The 19,942-nt window shown below is 38.2% G+C and overlaps 1 protein-coding gene across 4 annotated transcripts in view; it reads right to left on the reverse strand.

Annotated features, from left to right (window-relative positions):
* Positions 1 to 202: 202 nt before the first annotated feature.
* LOC142984033 (ATP-binding cassette sub-family D member 1-like) overlaps positions 203 to 19,942 on the reverse strand; it is a 72,671-nt gene continuing 52,931 nt past the window's right edge. For 2 of the 4 annotated variants that reach the window (XR_012960128.1, XR_012960129.1), the window contains 14 exons: positions 12,689 to 12,978; positions 12,088 to 12,219; positions 11,572 to 11,773; positions 10,939 to 11,170; positions 10,352 to 10,491; positions 9,668 to 9,840; positions 8,838 to 9,012; positions 8,207 to 8,310; positions 7,515 to 7,671; positions 6,694 to 6,847; positions 6,071 to 6,223; positions 3,800 to 5,289; positions 3,155 to 3,280; positions 2,420 to 2,559 (listed from right to left, as the gene is read on the reverse strand). Coding sequence is in view for 2 of the 4 variants with exons in the window: in XM_076131340.1 (XP_075987455.1) it covers positions 2,337 to 2,559; positions 3,155 to 3,280; positions 5,065 to 5,289; positions 6,071 to 6,223; positions 6,694 to 6,847; positions 7,515 to 7,671; positions 8,207 to 8,310; positions 8,838 to 9,012; positions 9,668 to 9,840; positions 10,352 to 10,491; positions 10,939 to 11,170; positions 11,572 to 11,773; positions 12,088 to 12,219; positions 12,689 to 12,847 (2,355 nt within the window). In the remaining 2 variants the exon portion in view is untranslated. Of the gene's footprint in view, positions 2,560 to 3,154; positions 3,281 to 3,799; positions 5,290 to 6,070; positions 6,224 to 6,693; positions 6,848 to 7,514; positions 7,672 to 8,206; positions 8,311 to 8,837; positions 9,013 to 9,667; positions 9,841 to 10,351; positions 10,492 to 10,938; positions 11,171 to 11,571; positions 11,774 to 12,087; positions 12,220 to 12,688; positions 12,979 to 19,942 lie in introns of those variants that run through there. The other 2 variants (XM_076131340.1, XM_076131339.1) reach the window with 2 other exon arrangements.

A 19,942-nucleotide genomic window follows, 5' to 3' on the forward strand; every position in this document is an offset into this window, starting at 1 on the left:
TGTACTCCTTTAAAGCGATGAAAAACGACGTCATAGTTCCATAGGTATAGGCAGAGACCAAAGAACACCACCTGCTACGATCCTCACAAACTTCCCTTGCTTCATTCACATTCATACATCTTGTCATACAGAACCGCCGGTTACGACTACTATACACCCGATCTTTTTACAAGACATTGCCATAGATAAAATAAAATAACAATTTTCATTATAAAACCCACTTTATTTCACTTCTATCTCCCGTTGCACCTCACTATATATTTATGTAGAACTAACATATATTTACAACAATATACAAAATAAATACAATTTCCTCACAATTTCGATATGTATCATACAAAAATATCAAAAAAGAAAAATAAAAGTAAAAATTCTTACAGCCATGATTGATAATCTCACAATAAAAATAAAATATAAAAAAGAAATTATTTATTTATAACTAATTACAGTAACTGGTATTATTTTGATAGAAATCGAGCGAAATTGCAGATTTTTTTATCACGTTTCATTTTAGGCAGACATTTTAGATACCTTTATATAATAATCTGATTTAAGATACTGAAAAAGTAAATAAATCTCAAAGAAATCTCATTTCACTAGCTGCTTTTCCAGACTATGCCCAGGTCCATTATTATTAAAAACGACACCTATCTAAATATAAATCACATAATTGACGTGAAGCGTCATGAAGCCCAATGTTTTTTTTATATACACAGTACACTTACATAATACATAATAAGAAAAATCAAATCTCAAGATAAAATTTCAAAAAGACTTAATAAAATTGAAAAAATATAAGCAAAGATAGGACCTACATAATAAACGGAAGACCCAAAAAAATATATATTTTCTCAACAATTTCGCTCGATTTCTTTTACAAAAAAAATGTTCAAATTTAAAAAATACTTAATTCGGCTTAAAACCTCGTACAGCCATTGTGACGTATCGTCTAATTATTTATTTATTTAATTAATATATAATATTATGGGTCCCGTAAGGCACCATTAATAACTTAGCCGTCCTTTACTTGATACCAATAGGTATTGTGATAATATTGCTAGGTTTGGTCAATTGTCTTATAGTGTTAAGTCACTGTCATTAATATAGAACGGTAGAGCCTTAGGTTCAAGATTTACCTCAGCCTTAGAAAGAAACTCTTAAATGAAGAACCTTCATATGAATTGTTGACTATATATACCTTTTTGCGCTCTACTTCCAATCTTTAAATATCTTTCGTATTTTTTTAGACCCATTATTTTTCCCATTTTCCCAAACTATGAAATTCCATAAACTCAAATTAATTATTATTAAAGCGATGGCCATTCTAACCACCAACCAAAAATCAATGACTCGGGTACGGTCTGCTAACAAGGCCTCTAGATAGTAATAAGAGTCCCCTAAAGTTAGAAAAGCGTGAGCCATGTCACAACTGATAAATTGTTGAATTCAGCATAAGAACCTTTCACGGCATATGCATAAATAATGGTAATTTATCCGGTAAATAAACTAACAGCAGATATACGAAAAATATTGTCCAAATTCAATTTGATTAGCTCACCGATACTTATTGAGAAGTTTAAAAAATGTGCTATTAAACAATATTGACATTTAATTATGACAGTGACAGTTTTGACACTACACACATTTTTCACTACAGTGGTCATGGATTTGCTAGCGTGTGCTTTCTGTACTCTAAACACTTTACTGACCTGCCTTAGTCTACGAGTCTAGTACCTTAATGCTAGGCTTAAGGCCAGGATTTACTTTAACGCAATCATGGCTCGTGGCCAGTGCGAGCTGTGCCTAAACGTCAAGAAAACGTAGTTAAATAGAACGGTCAGCGTCAAAAATATATACACTGTCATCATTTCAAAAACATTTTTGTCTATGAAAAGTAATTTTATAATCATTGCATATTGTTTGTTGTTTAGTAATAATAATAAAATTTATATTTTCATACAACTTTGATTGCCTGGGGTCGCGGTTCCGTTGTTATCCAACTACTTGTCACGAAATCTCGGGTTCCATTCCTCGGTCCGGCAAAGTACTACTGGTTTTTTTTTTCTACTTAATATTGGAATATTTCTCAATAGTGGCCCCAAGTTTGGGAATGTGCCCAAAATATAGCAAAATGTTTGCCTCTTATTACATGGGACTGACATTAATAATAGCGAGTTGATTACACAACCTTCAACTTCGGATATAACAGACATAATATTATGTATGTATTTCCAGACAAAAAAAAGTATGATTGAAAATATGACAGTACATACATATTTCTGACGATGACTGTTCATGATTTATTTTAGTTTACCAATATCTTACTCCATCGTATGTCAGTGTTCCGCTTCTATCTCGGTACTGTTGTTGGCTGTGTTGCTCGTGTTGTTGCTCGTGTTGTTGCTAGTGTTGTTGCTAGTGTTGTTGGTAGTGTTGCTAGTGTTGTTGGGAGCGGGAAGGGCGGTCATCGCGGTGGTGATGGCGGGCGCGTCCTTTTCTAGAGGACGGAACGACCAGTTACCCGCGCCGTCGAATTCTAACACGTGCGTGTGGTATTTCCTGTGGACATTTAAATAATTTTTAGTAAAAAGGTTAATTGAAAATGTTGTCGAAGCTGGGACAAAAGTTTGTAAAAAAAAATGAGCACTAAGTAACATTTAAAGTGCAAAATATACTTTTTGGAGGCGACGGAATATCTAAAACATTGACTCTTGTATCTTCTTAAATATTGCCTCGTTCTGGGAGGAAGCCCTTGCCCAGCAGTGGGATATTAATTAATTATTCATTCTTGAGATGAGCGTTAATGGTTGCAACACAGTTAATATAATAACTAACGCAACCATTACCGAACATATTTTCTGGCACCTATGTTGTTTTAATTTTAAATAACGATATTTTTTTGTATTCATTTATTTTTTTAACCCTTTTCTGTCCCACTGCAGGGCAAGGGCCTGCTCCCAAACGAGGGGAGGGGCTAGTCCTTGAGTCCACCACGCTGGCCAAGTGCGGGTTGGGGACTTATTTACTATGAAATAATTATTCTGTACAATCAAAACGTTTGACGCTGGAAAATTCATATGAATCATATCGTCAAGATTAACAAACAACTGATGTATCCTGTTTTATAGGCAAGTAATGGTGAACCTATACTGACCAGACACTAGGCCTGTGCGTGATGGAGAGCAGCGTGATGCCTTCCTTGACGGCCTCCTCGTACATCACCACCTCGGTCTCCATGGACACCGCGCTCGTACACTCGTCCAGTAGCGCGTACACCGGCCTGGGAACACACAAATGTTGAAATATAACATTGTTTCACGAACTTTTATATATTTCGGAGAGATTTTCTATACGTTATGATGTCGGTTTTGAAAGTTATCGTTGTCTGAAGCCCAAAAATATGTTGTTTTCACTGAACAATTTATTTTAATGCCTTAAGTCTGGAGGTTGGCCATCGTCCTGGGTATCTCAAAAAAGCGAGTGTTAGGGAGTCATCAGCTTTATGTTATTGGGAGCTGCTGACACCATTTGATTAGTCTCAATTCCCTTTTTCCATTCTCAAAGGTGACTGACTGACATAGTGATCTACCAGCGCACAGCCCAAACCACTGGACGGATCAGGCTGAAATTTGGCATGCAGGTAGATGTTATGACGTAGGCATCCGCTTAGCATTGTGATCATTTCTACCCCCAGGGGGGTAAAATAGGGGATGAAAGTTAGTATGAAAATTCTGTTCTAAGTCACAAACCACGTGGACGAAGTTGCGGGTAAAAGCTAGTGTATATATATGGTATATACCTGTGGTAGAACATCCTGGCCATGGCCATGCGCTGCTTCTCCCCGCCCGACAGCGTGCTGCGCCAGTCGCGCACGGCCCGCAGGCCGCCGTGGCGCGTATATATATGGTACGTACCTGTGGTAGAACATCCTGGCCATGGCCATGCGCTGCTTCTCCCCGCCCGACAGCGTGCTGCGCCAGTCGCGCACGGCCCGCAGGCCGCCGTGGCGCGTATATATATGGTACGTACCTGTGGTAGAACATCCTGGCCATGGCCATGCGCTGCTTCTCCCCGCCCGACAGCGTGCTGCGCCAGTCGCGCACGGCCCGCAGGCCGCCGTGGCGCGTATATATATGGTACGTACCTGTGGTAGAACATCCTGGCCATGGCCATGCGCTGCTTCTCCCCGCCCGACAGCGTGCTGCGCCAGTCGCGCACGGCCCGCAGGCCGCCGTGGCGCGTATATATATGGTACGTACCTGTGGTAGAACATCCTGGCCATGGCCATGCGCTGCTTCTCCCCGCCCGACAGCGTGCTGCGCCAGTCGCGCACGGCCCGCAGGCCGCCGTGGCGCGTATATATATGGTACGTACCTGTGGTAGAACATCCTGGCCATGGCCATGCGCTGCTTCTCCCCGCCCGACAGCGTGCTGCGCCAGTCGCGCACGGCCCGCAGGCCGCCGTGGCGCGTATATATATGGTACGTACCTGTGGTAGAACATCCTGGCCATGGCCATGCGCTGCTTCTCCCCGCCCGACAGCGTGCTGCGCCAGTCGCGCACGGCCCGCAGGCCGCCGTGGCGCGTATATATATGGTACGTACCTGTGGTAGAACATCCTGGCCATGGCCATGCGCTGCTTCTCCCCGCCCGACAGCGTGCTGCGCCAGTCGCGCACGGCCCGCAGGCCGCCGTGGCGCGTATATATATGGTACGTACCTGTGGTAGAACATCCTGGCCATGGCCATGCGCTGCTTCTCCCCGCCCGACAGCGTGCTGCGCCAGTCGCGCACGGCCCGCAGGCCGCCGTGGCGCGTATATATATGGTACGTACCTGTGGTAGAACATCCTGGCCATGGCCATGCGCTGCTTCTCCCCGCCCGACAGCGTGCTGCGCCAGTCGCGCACGGCCCGCAGGCCGCCGTGGCGCGTATATATATGGTACGTACCTGTGGTAGAACATCCTGGCCATGGCCATGCGCTGCTTCTCCCCGCCCGACAGCGTGCTGCGCCAGTCGCGCACGGCCCGCAGGCCGCCGTGGCGCGTATATATATGGTACGTACCTGTGGTAGAACATCCTGGCCATGGCCATGCGCTGCTTCTCCCCGCCCGACAGCGTGCTGCGCCAGTCGCGCACGGCCCGCAGGCCGCCGTGGCGAGCGGCACACGTGTCCAGGCGCACCGTGGCCAGGATGTGCTGCGCGCGCCGCTCGGCTGCTAGGTCGCCTTCCTTCACCCGGGACGGGTACGTCACCTGGTCGATGAGCGAGCCCATCGACATGTACGGCCTGAGGGTGGAAACAAGCTTTGTTAAGCGAGAATTACGTAAAACCGGGAGTGTGTCAGAGCAAGCGTTAAAGATCACTGGCTTTGCGCGACGCTGAATATTCGACACAGTAACACAACACGCACACGGGCGTACTAGTTCGTGCATACCATGCCAAAAACTGTGGCTACTACAGAACTTTTAAACTCTCGCGTTGCATGTTTCGGTCACAGACGACCACGGCGAGTGCAACCTGCGCCGAAACGTTAGGCATTTTAAGGTAAAATGCATGTTCGCATCAATTCCCGTATTCTATTATAAATAAAGTGGCTACTACAAATGCGCATTATTGGTGGTTACTTGATTTGCCGCAGCATGGTCTAGCTAGATTACGTAGTGAAAACCTTATTGGTCCAGCAAACTTTTATTACGGTCACGTAAAGGTAGGCAATACACAATATGATTGCGAAGTTTCATCACAATTGTTTCCTTCATCATTGTTGTTTGTCGTATGGTTAATGGTCAACCTAGTGTCCAAGTTGTTCAAGCCACCCGAGAGGCCTTTGACATGGCTTAACGACTATTATGTTAGTAGACAACAGCCGGGATCGACCTTTTACGTGCCTTCCGATGCACGGAGACGCCCAGCTCAAATACCACTACGCGGACACCCATCTATGAAATGACCGAGGGTAGCTTAACTTAACCCACAGATCGTTAGCCGACCGATGAGCGAAACTGGCCATTGAAACAGCTTATATTTTTTTTAAGACTAAAATGATAAAATATGCAGGTGTTGTTACCTCTGCGGTATATAGAACATGATGGGCCTGGAGGTGCAGTAGCCGGTGTCGGCCAGGTTGGTCTCGTCGGCGCAGTGCGAGCACGAGCACGGCCGCGGCACGTGCAGCTCGCCGCCGAACACCGGCCACAGGCCGGAGATAATGCGGAACAGACTGCAACAAAGAGATGTGGATTAGTTTCATTGCTTACACTACTGTGACAACGATATAGGAAATTATATGTAGCAAATAACAGTACAATATTGTAAGAATATGACCCAAAATTAAATATAAAACGAAATTGCCCTGTTGAGGTAACAAATGTATAGACATACATATAACGGCTTCAGCCACAAAGTTGAAAATGGAAATGGAAAATGAAATGGGAAATGTTCATAATACATTCGATTGCCTCTGTGACGTAGTCGATGGTGTAGGCGACTGCCGCATCAAGCTTTCGGGTTCAAATCCCGAGTCGGGTCAAAAAAATATTTTTGGCTGTTAGGATGTAGACTTCTGTATATCTAAAAAACACACTTGGACAATACAAACAAACACCTGCACAGTTACTGGCTACAATCAAAATGATCCCCATAGCTGAAAACCAGCTAAGAAGACAAAAAAACATGGTATATATCTATTACCTGGACTTCCCGCATCCATTAGGTCCAACAATGAGCAGATGTGTGCCGGGAGCGATGTGCAACGTCACGCCGCCCGCTACTACGTCACACGCTGGCGTCACGATGGGCACGTTGCGTAGGTGGATAGATAAGTCGTTGGTGTAGTGGATCTTGCCTGGAATATGACGATTATTATTATTTTAAAAAATAAACAAAATTATATGATAATCACTGTAATAAATTTTAAAGAAGAACTTAGAAGTAAAGAATAGATTTTCTAGGATGCGGTTACCCTAAACTAGAAGACTACAGGCTATTACCGATGAGTTGCATAGCAAACTGTTAAGTTTCGCTATTGCCCCCCAATGTCTAGAGTAGCGAAGGAGGGGATGACATAAAGGATCAGGAAAGGTCGAAGTGGCAGCCAGGCATTAACTGACACTCCCACCCCTAAGATAAGATAGGATAGGAGTACAGAAAGTACGTGTAGTAATCGGTAGGCGAGGTTAAAGGCTAGGCAATCATATTTACGTGCGAACTCTTATTACGTATACGTATACGTGTAATATACGTAAAGCTGAGATTGTAGACTCTTCTCTACGGACGATATACATATTAAACAAATCCTTGATTGTGTCGGCTATCAATTAAAAATTCTGTATGAAGATCTGATCAGCGCTTCTAGGGGATGTTGTGGAAATTATTTTTGCTTTAAAATGTAATTTCTACCCTCGATAGTATTGACTATATGACTATAATGTTTATATGAACTATATGACTATATGATCTATATAACTATATGAACTGAGAATTGTGTTACTGATGACCAGTTTGTGTTATACCTTCTGGCACGGGTCGGTTGTCGCGGAAGGTGACCTGGAAGGCGTGGTGGTGCGGCGCCACGTGCACGGCGCGCACGCAGTGTCCGCGCGCCACCTCGCCGAACACCACCAGCATGTCCGACACGCGCGTGGCGTAGCCCGCCAGCGTCACCACCTCCTGCACACCGGGACCACACATTACAACTATATCAATATACACCCAGATCATTAAATAATACACAAAACACGGAGACGACGGCGGTTGGATCACTCTCGACAATTTTGATCAAACTAGATTCGAGTTAATGTTAAACTCGATCAAATTCTAATTTGATTCATCTTATGCTGTCCCCTCACAAACCGCCTCGCTAACCCCTCAACAGCAGCAAGCAGCAGCGTGTTGTATAAGCCGAGACGTGTACTTTGTCTCTGAATTAAACTACTTTAACTTTGAATTTAACTTCTGCTCAAATTCGACTTTATAAGTCCCTTCTGATTTTAAAAAGTAAACATTTTCACGTTTTTTCCGCGTGAATCTTTCATAATATATGCATAAAACAATAACTAATAAAAATATAATTAATGTATCTGGACGTTTATCTGCGTATATTAGTCTGACCCCCAGTTTCTGAATACATTTAGCGGTAGTTTATCTATTCAATAGCGTTTAAACTCATACAAAAATAACACTGAGTTAAGTAAATTCTACGCACCTTATAACTGGACATGAGCCTCTCAATGGCATCGGCGGCGGAGTTGAGCAAGTTCCGTGAGGTCGTCATGTACTCCGTCCTCTCACTGATACCCTTACTTGTACCTACGAACAAATAAAACACAGATTAGTTTCCAACCAAACAACTAAATAATATCCCCTATTGATTATTTTTTTTAAATATTACATAGGAACATTTATAACAAAACATAACTGCGAAAATAATTTTAGTTTTTTATACCGTTCATTTATGCTAACGTAAGTTTTCTTAAAGTTTAAAGCAGTTTAAACACTTTAAGGAAAGTGTGCATAAATTGAACTGCGTGCTGTTTTCTAAAGCACAGTGCACGTGCACGCAACGAATGCGTTTCGTCACACATAGGCCCATAACTGATTTATGTTTTTACAAAATGTCATTAAATAAAATCCAAATAATAGTGAACTTACAGATGTCTAAATCGATAACAATTTAAGTTAGTTTAGTTTAGTAGTTGTACTTGAGGAACGAAGAAATTTTCTTCCTTTTACGAGTAAAATATAATCTATGTCATATCCCTGTTTAAGCACTTATAACAAAAACCCATACATCCATTCATGGTTTCAAACAATATTTTCCCTCATAAGTTACTAACCATCATCCTTCTTGCCAGTGAGTATAGGCAGCGCGAGCATGACCATGCCGGTGCCGGACCACACGTACTTCATGCAGAACTGCTCGAGCATCACGTACCACAGCTTCTCGTTGAACACCGACGTCATCTGCGTCACCAGCTCCTTGTACGCTGATTGTAGCTGACCTAGCTCCACCTGGTGGCAAAAAACATCAACATTTATTTGTATCTTTATACTTAAAAGATAAGGTCAAGCTGGGTAACTTTAAATCATTTGGGTAACATTGACAGTGGGAATATGAACTAGTTTCGATTATTTTTTCATGTGAAACCAACACAATTGATAAAAGTTTGCAAAACTAAAATATGCTGATTCAAAGTTACCCTAATTGACTGTACATGAGATGTAAATTATTTATTTAGATAGTTATGTAGTACAATGGAAGGGTGTGGGTTCAATTCCGTCTTGGAGAAAATTTAGTGATAGTATGATTACATATGATATGAGCAGCATAAATAGTGATTATAAGACTACTAATACTTTGTGTCTGAGATAGTATTAAAATATGTAGTTCTGTTTAGAAAAGAAAATCTTTTTTTCGTAATATCATCAAACATCAAAGCACCAAATCATCATCAACCTACCCATGTCTTAAAACTTGAAACGAATTAGTTATTCGATGTTAGAAAAAATACTTAACTATAAAATATCAGTTAACAAGAACTAAACCATCGTAGGTCTATATAGGTTACTGGCGCTACATTATTGAAACTTGCACCGACCAACTTATACGTAACCATAGTATCCAAAATCACGTTAATAATTAAAATATAACTTCAATCCCTCTAACCTTATGTCCTCCATAGAAAGCGACTTCCTCAGCATGAGCTATGAGCCGGGCATGCACGTGCCTGAGGTTGGCCTTCATGCGAGCCTCCTCGCCCGCCAGAGCACCGAACCTGGGACTCAGTAACCGCAGTAACTGGCCGGTCATGCAGATCACTATTGTTGCTATACCGGGACCTGAAATGAAGAATAAGGAGTTAGTAAATTGTGATTTAATATTAACTTAGTTATTTCTACATATTCTAAAGACCTAAGATCTAAACTCGTGTGCTGAATTTAAAACCAAACAGAGACAAATATGATTTTAAAGCTAAGAAACAATTTATTGTCTTTTTGTCTTTTAGTCCATCTGTTTAACCCAGTTTATCACTGAAACAGTTAACCCGAATTTAATAATCTGTCTCAGATCGTTAACTGGCGCTGGCTTTTTGCTGAAATCTACGCAAGCAAAGCGGAATAAGCTAGTTCCTAAGATGAGCGTATACGTATGTATACGCACTGCATGCCCGTATACGTAGGTAGCAATTTACGTGTATGTGTACGAAACATGACTTTTTTAAAAGTAAATAACATTATCTGTGTATTTTTGCAACAGTAAATTCGATGGCACATCCGAAATTATTATATTTTGTAATAAGTAAAAATATTGAACTAGCAGAATCACCACGATCATATAAAGGTCACTTACCAATAAATATATTGCCCTTCATCTTGTTGGAGTAGCTGGCGAGGGTAAGCACGATGAGCAGCAGGTCGAACAGCGGCTTGGTGAGCGAGCTGTACAAGTGCGCCACTGACTGCGTGAACACTGACACGTCTTCTGTTAACCTGAAACATTACAATATATACATATGTAACTTATGTAATTTAAAAATGGTGAAATATCGCTTTATTTCTCCAACAGATACATGGCCCATTGGCTACATCTACGTGCTTCAAAGAACAAGATAAATCCTGTCTTTAGTCAAATAAATACTAGTAAAACAACTAGAACAATTTTGACGATTGGTTTACTACTTACCAAAGAGGAAACTAGTTGCAAAGTCTATTTGCTCGAAATTCTATTTATTTCCGTGGACTCGCTCAATGAGTTTAGAGCTACATGAGTTATGTGTTAAAACTCAATAAGCTAATCCATAACAATGTTATATTACCAAAGAAATTGTAGTTTATTTAGCACGATTTTGTTTTGTTGAAGCACTGACAGACAGAGACTATGATATAAATTTTCTATTATTTTTTTAAATTCAAGGCTTAACTTTCTAGAATACGTACCTATGATCAGCATTTTCAATCCTAGCATCTAAATTAGCGACCCTATAATAAGTTTGGTTCTTGAAGTACAGGTCGTATGCGTGGTTCACCAGCCGGGTGCGGAAGGCCAGCGCGAGGCGGGACTCCAGATACCTGATCATGGAGTTGATGAAGGTGGCCGGTATCGCGATACCGAACCACTGCATCAACAGCGCCGCGAAACGACGCATGTCTTTTTGGACTATGTGTTTTACTGGAAAGAAGAAATTGGTTAAATTAGTAAGAAGCAATATGTAGTATTGTTTTGTAAGGAATACATTTTGAAAATTCTTGGTTAAAATCCCCCAGGTATGTTACATAGCTCTGATTAGTGGTATCTGATTGTAGCAATAACATATCTACAAATAGGGATGTGATTTGTTGGCTAAAAATCAACATCTGTGACTTCGAAAGAGATAATTATCAAGGTATATCTAAGCAACTAACTATAACATACCTGTCCTTTCTATCTCTACCTATATAAAATATGTTATCGCACCAGGCTGTTCAACTACACATAATTGTCGTCGTTCTAACCGGTATGAAAGGTAACTTTAAAGTTTTCTAATAACTAGAAAAATAAATTGAATAGATTGAAATTTTGAATCCACTCACCAATGGAACCTTCCAATGAAGCAACATAAATAGACAAGAAGGTCCTCGAGAACAGGCATATAGTGTGAGCGGTGAGCAACGCCACCTCGTGGCTGCGTACTCCCGGCACCATGATCCTCGCCAGCGAGATCAGCTGCCGGAGGAACTCCAGGTTAAGGCCCGGCACGTGCTCCTCTATCGATTGGGTCTCGTCTGCATCTTCCTGCAATTACATATGATGTTGTTTGAAGTCGTTTCTGAAGTTTACATTAAATGATTTTTGGGTGCCTATAAAATCTTTAACATCTGTAAATGAGCTATTCGTTTAGACCTCAAAAAGCTTTAGATTGTGAATCTACCAAGCTTCTATTTACCAAATACTTTACCATATCCATGGTAATTTTTGAAGCTTAGATTTCAGGAAAACATTCAATATTTTGGGCACCAGTGGCATGAAACAGGGACGACTCGCGTAAAAGGTAGTAGGCCCTGTATGTACCTTTATTTACTAGTAATTCTAGTAAATCATGAACTTACAATATTCTGTTTATTGTCTGTGTCGGCATCGCCGCGACACAGCGCGCACTGCTCGGCGCCACAGCGGCCGCCGCAAGTGTCGCCATTTGCCGTCCCCTCTGCTACTGTCTGGAGCTTGCCGTTTTTCGCTACCTGCAAGTGGGAAATAACAGGATTAAGTTAAAATACATATTGTTTAATTGACTTTGTATTTACTTACATCCAGCGAAACTGAATACATCGTACATAATCCACAGAAATGCAATACCAATTTGAATTCTGGATTCTTCACCAATAACAGTCATTGAAAAGTTTTTGGTGATTCGTGATACAATGAGTAACTATAAAGGTCCCGCATCACAAAATGTATAGGATTCCCCGTTTACCAGTATTATGAAATGAAACTTTAGAATACAGATGCTGACATAACATTCATTACAAAAAGGTTTTAATGGCTCTTTAAGCCACAGCACAATTTATGTTATTTTATTTTTACAGAAAACACCTAAACATTGAACAAGTTTATTAATTTTACGAACTAACACGATATATATGATGGATCAAACACACAACAAATGGAAAAAGATCCAATACTTTTCAAAATATTAGTTACAATACAAACCTTATAATTATTATTATTGTTGCAAGGCGTGTTCTGTTTCTTCTCCCTGGTCCCGTACACCGCACACGCGGCCAGCGCCACCCCCACCCCCACTCCCAGGGCTATCGAGGGCTGAACCCTGGACGCCTGCTCGCGGATCTTGGTCAGTATGGCCGGCATTTTGTTACAACTAACACTTTACTTCTTGATCATTTATACTTATAAGAGATCGGTAACTTATTGTTTAAATCACAGTGGTTTTAGTTAAGCGTGTGATGTCATTGTAGTGATGTTTCGTCGTCCATTTTTTTCTGTAACAAACAAATAAATAATATTAAGTAACTGATAATAATTAATATGAACGGGATAAAAGTGTTGCGAATTTCATACAAAAAATATAAAATATTTTTTAAACTACACATTTGCATCGCTTTTTTTGTATGTTTATGTACGTTTATGTAACGAAGTAACCTCATTTGCGTTTAATTATGAACGGCTATATTAGAATACGGGAATTAACGCGAATATGCAAACTACTTTTATATCTAACATGCACTTTAGCTAATAATACCTGACGTTTTTAAAAGTTATGAAAGTATGAACAGGTTAAGATGAAGAAACAAATATCTTGTATTGTAATGCCCCATCTTGCTTAATTGACGACACGTGCCAATCCAGGTTAAATACAGTAGCTAACACTAACTATGTCGTTAAGACAAACAAAGCAAAAAATACACAATTCTAACGAAAATTCTAAGAAAAGAATCATTACAAATAATAAGTTAGAAGTATAACAATGGTGACAGTAATTATGAGCACTTCTGTGGAGAGAGTAAGGTGACACACTTGTCTACTTGCGTACGAGTTCCACTGTAAAGCTTGCTACACACAGTTTCGGTTCGGCAATATTTATCAAACTACAAAACCGGCTTATGCCGATCAGATTCATCTACACATATTCGGGGTTGCCGCCCGGCTAGTACGATTAATGCTGAATTGAATATGTGTGTAACAAGCCTAAGGATTACATTAATCGGCCTAGCCGGACGGCAAAATTCATTAGGTGTAGATGAATGTTCAGGAAAAATGCTGCTCAACATCGCCACGCCTGTATGTTTAAACCGAATTGTGACGATCGGCCCCGTAGGAACTAACCTGATGGGCACAAGCCGAACAAGTGCAGTAATTGCTTAGTCGATATTGTTGTTCGATCAATTCTGCCGAACCGAATATGCAGACCCGAGTATGTGTGTAGCAAGATACTACGTGACGTCACACCGTCTCGTGAACTACTTCCTACATTTACCTTTAAACATGTAAATGATTTGTTGAACAATTCTAGGAAGCTCTTTCATATTTTCGAAAAGACTACTTCCGTATTATTACCGAGCAAAAATTCTTAAACAAAATATTTTCTTTTTCGATACACTATATTTACGAATGCCGATGAAAGGCAAGCAAGTTTACCACTGCGCCAAATTTGCAGTTAAATAGAAACATTTTGAATCTAACATTTAAGACCTTTATTTGAAATGTTATCATCTTGTGATTATAAAATAAATGATAAATAAATAGAAGCTGTGTTAATTATTTACGCAGCACGAAATAAACAACATAATTGCCTTAACTCGGTTTAATTATTTATCCTAAACTTGCATACAAATAAGCTAACTAAATCACAGTTGAACAATCAAATGACAATAATAAGTGACATTTGATCCGACCTAGGCACAGAAGGTTCCAACGCAACGGAATATTACTGAGCACGAATTGACAGCGCTCATAATAGAATAAATTACGAGATATTATGATGATTGAGTTGTACATCAATGTGAGTGATGGCTGTTGTGTAATTCTTTTGGGGAAATCACAATTGCTATGTTCAATTCGACGTATTTATTTATTTTAGAAAAGCTTACAAACTAATCACCTTTTAGAAAAAAATGTAAACATAAATTGCTAATAGCAAGCTTACACACTTAAACAAATACAAATATGCCTAATTATATTTAAGTCTCAGGCTTGTCGTGATATGCCTACTCTTACCGTGATAACATCTAACTTATAAATCCTGCACTAAAATGAAATTTTGAAATGTTATGGACTTTAGATCAAATCATGGAATTACTGTATTAGGTAAAACACAGACCCGGACCAAAATAAAGCAAAAAGTTACAGAGTATACCGACCGATAACACTATCTTTTAAAGACTGAGTCACTAGACTAATCAGTGTATACTACCTAAGTATACCCTAGCAATGACTTGGCTGGAATTTGGACTTTCATACAAAGTAACTTATCACCTATTATTAGTACGAATGGTCTTTGAACCCACGACCTCTAATTTAGTAGATACGACTGCGGCGTTTATCTCACAATTATATAAAAAAACTTGTTTTAATTGTATATCTTTGTATAACATGGTGTGTTTCAACTTATACTTTTAGTTTTAGCGTCATAATGATAGCTATTATCCTAAACTTGTTTAGATAATAGCTCGCACATGTTTGAATCACGTGATCTATTTAAAACTTAAAACAATTATACTAAAGATATAGCAATTTTACATAGCGACAAAGTATTGTTACTATGCGAAAGAAAAAAGCTATCAAAAATGTTATGTCCCTATATTGGTCCTAGAACGTGCCCTGGAGTACTCTTTTTGCAGTGAACAAAAATCATACTATTTTTGGAGTACAATTAACCTGCTTTTTTGGTATACATAACAATGTAAATAATATAACAAATTCAACACGTCAATGGTCAATAAACTGTTTTAAATTCGCAAAGCTTGCCAAAATCGTTTGAGTAAAGCAATCAAATGCATCACATTGAACTTACGGCGATATAAATATCTTATGGAAAACTTGATCGACCTTGAGATGACAATAGCATCAGATGGCAGGTAATGTTACCTTGAATAGTAATGATGGAATTATTATGGTAAGTCCTATAATAAGTAGCGTTTGATATAAACCGATGGTTGGTACGATAACGCAATAACGTTCAATTTATATGTACATATATTTATATTTTGTTAGTGACCTGTTTCGGGCAGGAATTGTATTTTGATGTGAAATTTTCACAAATTAAGTTTTATATCTTCTCAACTGTAATACACAAAGTTAAAAGTAGAATTGTCTGAAATACAGCCATTTTTGTGCAACCTCGATAAAGGCTCTATTTCCTTTCAGTTCTCAATACTATAATTAAAGATTATATTAACATACATATGTTATAACCACAACTATTCCCATAAGGGTCGGCAGAGAACGCCTTTATATTAAAAATGAGTAATATGTACCCAAATAAACTTCCATGCTAATAAAATAACAACATATCATAATATTCTTTATTACTATACCTACGGAAACCTCTTCACAAAGAGTGTTCCGTTGAAGAGCACTCGTATACTGCTTCAAGCCTTTGATTGACCTTAACCTACCCTAATGTGAACCGCTTCATATTTTATGAGAGTCACTTAATAAACTACTCAGATAAAACTAGCGATTTTAAAATGTTTTGAAGCTTATAAATTATTTGGAAAGCCTTTGGCTCTCGTATAATAACTACAATATACGCTTTGCATTATAACAACGTCGTGTTTAAAATATCCCTGGATTTTTGTGGAAGCTCGACGTCCAGAAAAGTTTGCTAGGTATAAGCCAATTACCAACACATGGGACCAAAAATACGAACACCGAAACGTATAAGTAGTTAAGTACAGAGAGCATATTTAACAGACGAAAAGTCTCAAATTTCTTAATACCTACTTAGTGAAATATTACAAAGATAGAAAGATTAATTGCATAGTCCACCATGCCAACCGAAAGCAGGTCGTAGACTCTGCATGCAAAGGTTATTTACAAAACATTTTAGCCTGTCCTAAAACAGTAAACTCAGTTTAAATTTAAACCATCTAGTGTCGCAATACTGTCTGACATGTTGCAAATCTCAATCCAAGGTAACATTTTGAGTAAAAGTCACTCTGTTCTACGTAATCAGATTTTTGTCGATAAATGTTATTACTTATTATTCCGTGTTGTTAATCTCTGACGTAAAAGCTATAGGATGTACCTGTCCGATTTGCAGCGTGTTTTTAGAGATAATCAGTATTAGTAGATATATGAACCCTCGTTATAAATGGAAAAATTGGTAAGTGTGTCTGTCAATCGGGCGTGTTATTAACATCGTATTGAATCAACAAAAAAACAACATAACTATTGAAGTTCTGAACTAGTATACATATAGAGCTCGGATAAGAGAGTAAATTCACAGGAAACACTTTATTAATCTCAAAATCGTAGATTTCACTAAGTAGAGCTGAGTACCTATAAAAAAACCTTAAATTGGAAACTACGATATCGATTAGATCAAACAAACATTATCAACACAGATGTTTTCATTGTAACACAGCAATACTTATTTTTTTGATCCTACCAGCTTGAAATGACGCGATCAGCCCAAACCGAGATAAATAATACAAGATCTCATTAACCCTTTACCATACAAAACATAGGAATAAACCAACACATGAGGCCTTAGGAGGTATTCATCAAAACATAATATATTAAACAGGTATCAACAAAAACAACACCGGTTACGTTGGCAAGGACAAAAACGCGACATTACAAGACGACGTGACGTAAGAGGTCGTTGATGGCGGTTGTGCAATAACTATCTAACTATACTAACTAATATTATGCATGCGAATGTTTATAACACTGTTTGATGTCATATAAATCCTTTGGAATGGCATTAAAATTACTTTTATGGGTACGTAAGTTACGAACGTAATAGTTCTATTAAATAGTTGCAAATATAATTGACTAAGTACACTAATATTATAGCATTATTATCTGCCTTGATTTAGTTCCAGGCTGCTACTTCGACACAGATCTTTCAAGTCACGAATGAAAATGTACAAAATATCATGACTGATTTTAATAAATTCATTTGAAATCGATGAAGACAGGCCACTAATCTATACTAATATTATTTATTCTAAATTTTAAAGTATGTATATTACAATGTATTAAATGTTACTTATTTATAAATATAACATAGTACGATTAACGAAAAAGTATTGTAGAATGGTACCGGTACCGTATCATTTATCAAAAACCGAAGGATCTCATACTTGTAACATACCTTCACAATTAGTATTTCTAAAAATATATTTTGTTGTATAATTGTAACTCGTGTGATATAAAATAAGTAAAGAAAAAAAGGGTCCTTATGATGACACAGTTCATAGTGCTAGAGATATAATGTAATAATCACGATGATGCAGCGCGTTAGTTATAAAAACGTAATTATTTCTCCATAATTTTGCAATAATTTGCAATTTTTTGCTAGATTTAATTGACTTCGGTTTACTAGGTTTAGCTTAATGAACTTTGTATTACAGGACTTTACACTACACACGACACTCGTGTCATATTAATGACGTACAAACAGATTAATTCGTTCAACTTTACAATAAAGCCTGAAATTACTAGACAAAATATCCTAATACATTCTAACATTTTTCGTTACTTTCACGTTTTTTGTCCGCCGAACTAATTTCAATATTTTTTTGTATACTTTAGCAATAAGATGGTTCAAGACCTGGAGAGACCAAAGGCAAATTTATGTTTCCATAAACAATTTGCTTTTTGTTTGGCCAAAGACCAAGTCTAAATTATTGGATGATATGGTCTTATTAATCAGACTATACTAACAAATATAAAATAAACAGAACAAGGGTCAAAACTAGTTCCAAAAAACAACCAAAAGTAGTCTAGATGACCTTAGCTCTTAGATGAAGTAATCAGACTTTTTTAGTTTTAAACTTACTAATTAAAAACTAGCAAGACATTAAGCACTGAAATTATTTGTAGGCGTCAAATAATTAATAGCATTTGAATAAATATACTGGTATTTTAATTCTAGACTAGAAAAAACTAAGATGACGCAAACTTGATGCTTAAAGCTCACCATTTTATCACGTACGTTTACCATCTATATAAATAAAAATGAATCCGCGAAATATATGTACGCGCATAATTTTTAAAAACTAAACTAAATTGGATAATCTTTTTTTTAATATGTTTGTAAATGTCGGGACAAAGTTTGTATGTATAAAATTTCCACGGGAATAGAATCAACGGGATAAAATTGTACTATATCCAGACGAAGTCGGGCTAGTCCGCTAGTTTATTAATAAGGATAAGTTTATGACTAAGAACTAAACAAAGCCTCGTGTAAAACTGATTAAATACAATAATATTTAACAAGTTGTTAAGTAAGATTATTTCTGCTCTAAAGAATAGCACGCATTTAATTATGCTTTTAACAATTATAAATCTTAAATAATGTACTTAACTTTTTATATAAATAAATGTTTATTTTTGTCTGGACCTCAAATGTGCAAGTGCTGAGAATTTCGGTATAAATGCATAAAACTACATAAATTAACTGATTATGATTATGTATACATACTTGATACACGTACCTAGTTTGAAAGTCAATTACCCCGAAGTCATGTTCACATAGGTGCCGACTAGAAGCCAGCAGACACTTCGACCACTTTTGATCCTTTTTAACAACCCCTACTTTGCTAATTCAAACGTTGGATGGCAGAACAAAAAGACCAACATACATACATTGCAACGTGTTTATCTGAACCTAGTCCAATTATTACTCACAATAATATTATTTTTATCTTAAGCTTTCTCATACCACAACAAAGCTACTATAAAAAAGATACTTAAATACAATACTTTAACTATTCTGTCGTCATAAAACTCAAAGAGTAATAAAATACAGGTTACGTTACGCGCGAGTCTAATCAATGTGGTAATGAATCAAGATAATATTACATATCGACGATAACTGTAATCTTGCTTTATTAACACGATGATGTAAATAACAGGATAATAAAAAACGTTAATATTGCACTTATTGAGAGATCCATTATTCCTTTGTCGAGTTAGTCAGTCATAAGATAAATCAATCCAGAATATTATGCTTTAATAAGTTTAAATCAGACGAGAAAATGTTACCAAAACATCTATGTAACAATGACTAAACACATCATTGTTCTCAGTGAAGGTCCTAAAGTAATGCCTTGAGGAACGCCTCATATGTTTACACTTGGCACGCAAGCCTTGACCCTCACGTGACTCAGATACAGCTCAGACAATACTTGGCACCGACCTCTGACTCTAACGAGAATTAAAAAAGGTAAAACAATAGAATATGATTTGTATGATCATGTCAAATGGGGTCGA

Source organism: Anticarsia gemmatalis, chromosome 25 (genome assembly GCF_050436995.1).
Source record: "Anticarsia gemmatalis isolate Benzon Research Colony breed Stoneville strain chromosome 25, ilAntGemm2 primary, whole genome shotgun sequence".
Lineage (NCBI taxonomy): Eukaryota > Metazoa > Arthropoda > Insecta > Lepidoptera > Erebidae > Anticarsia > Anticarsia gemmatalis.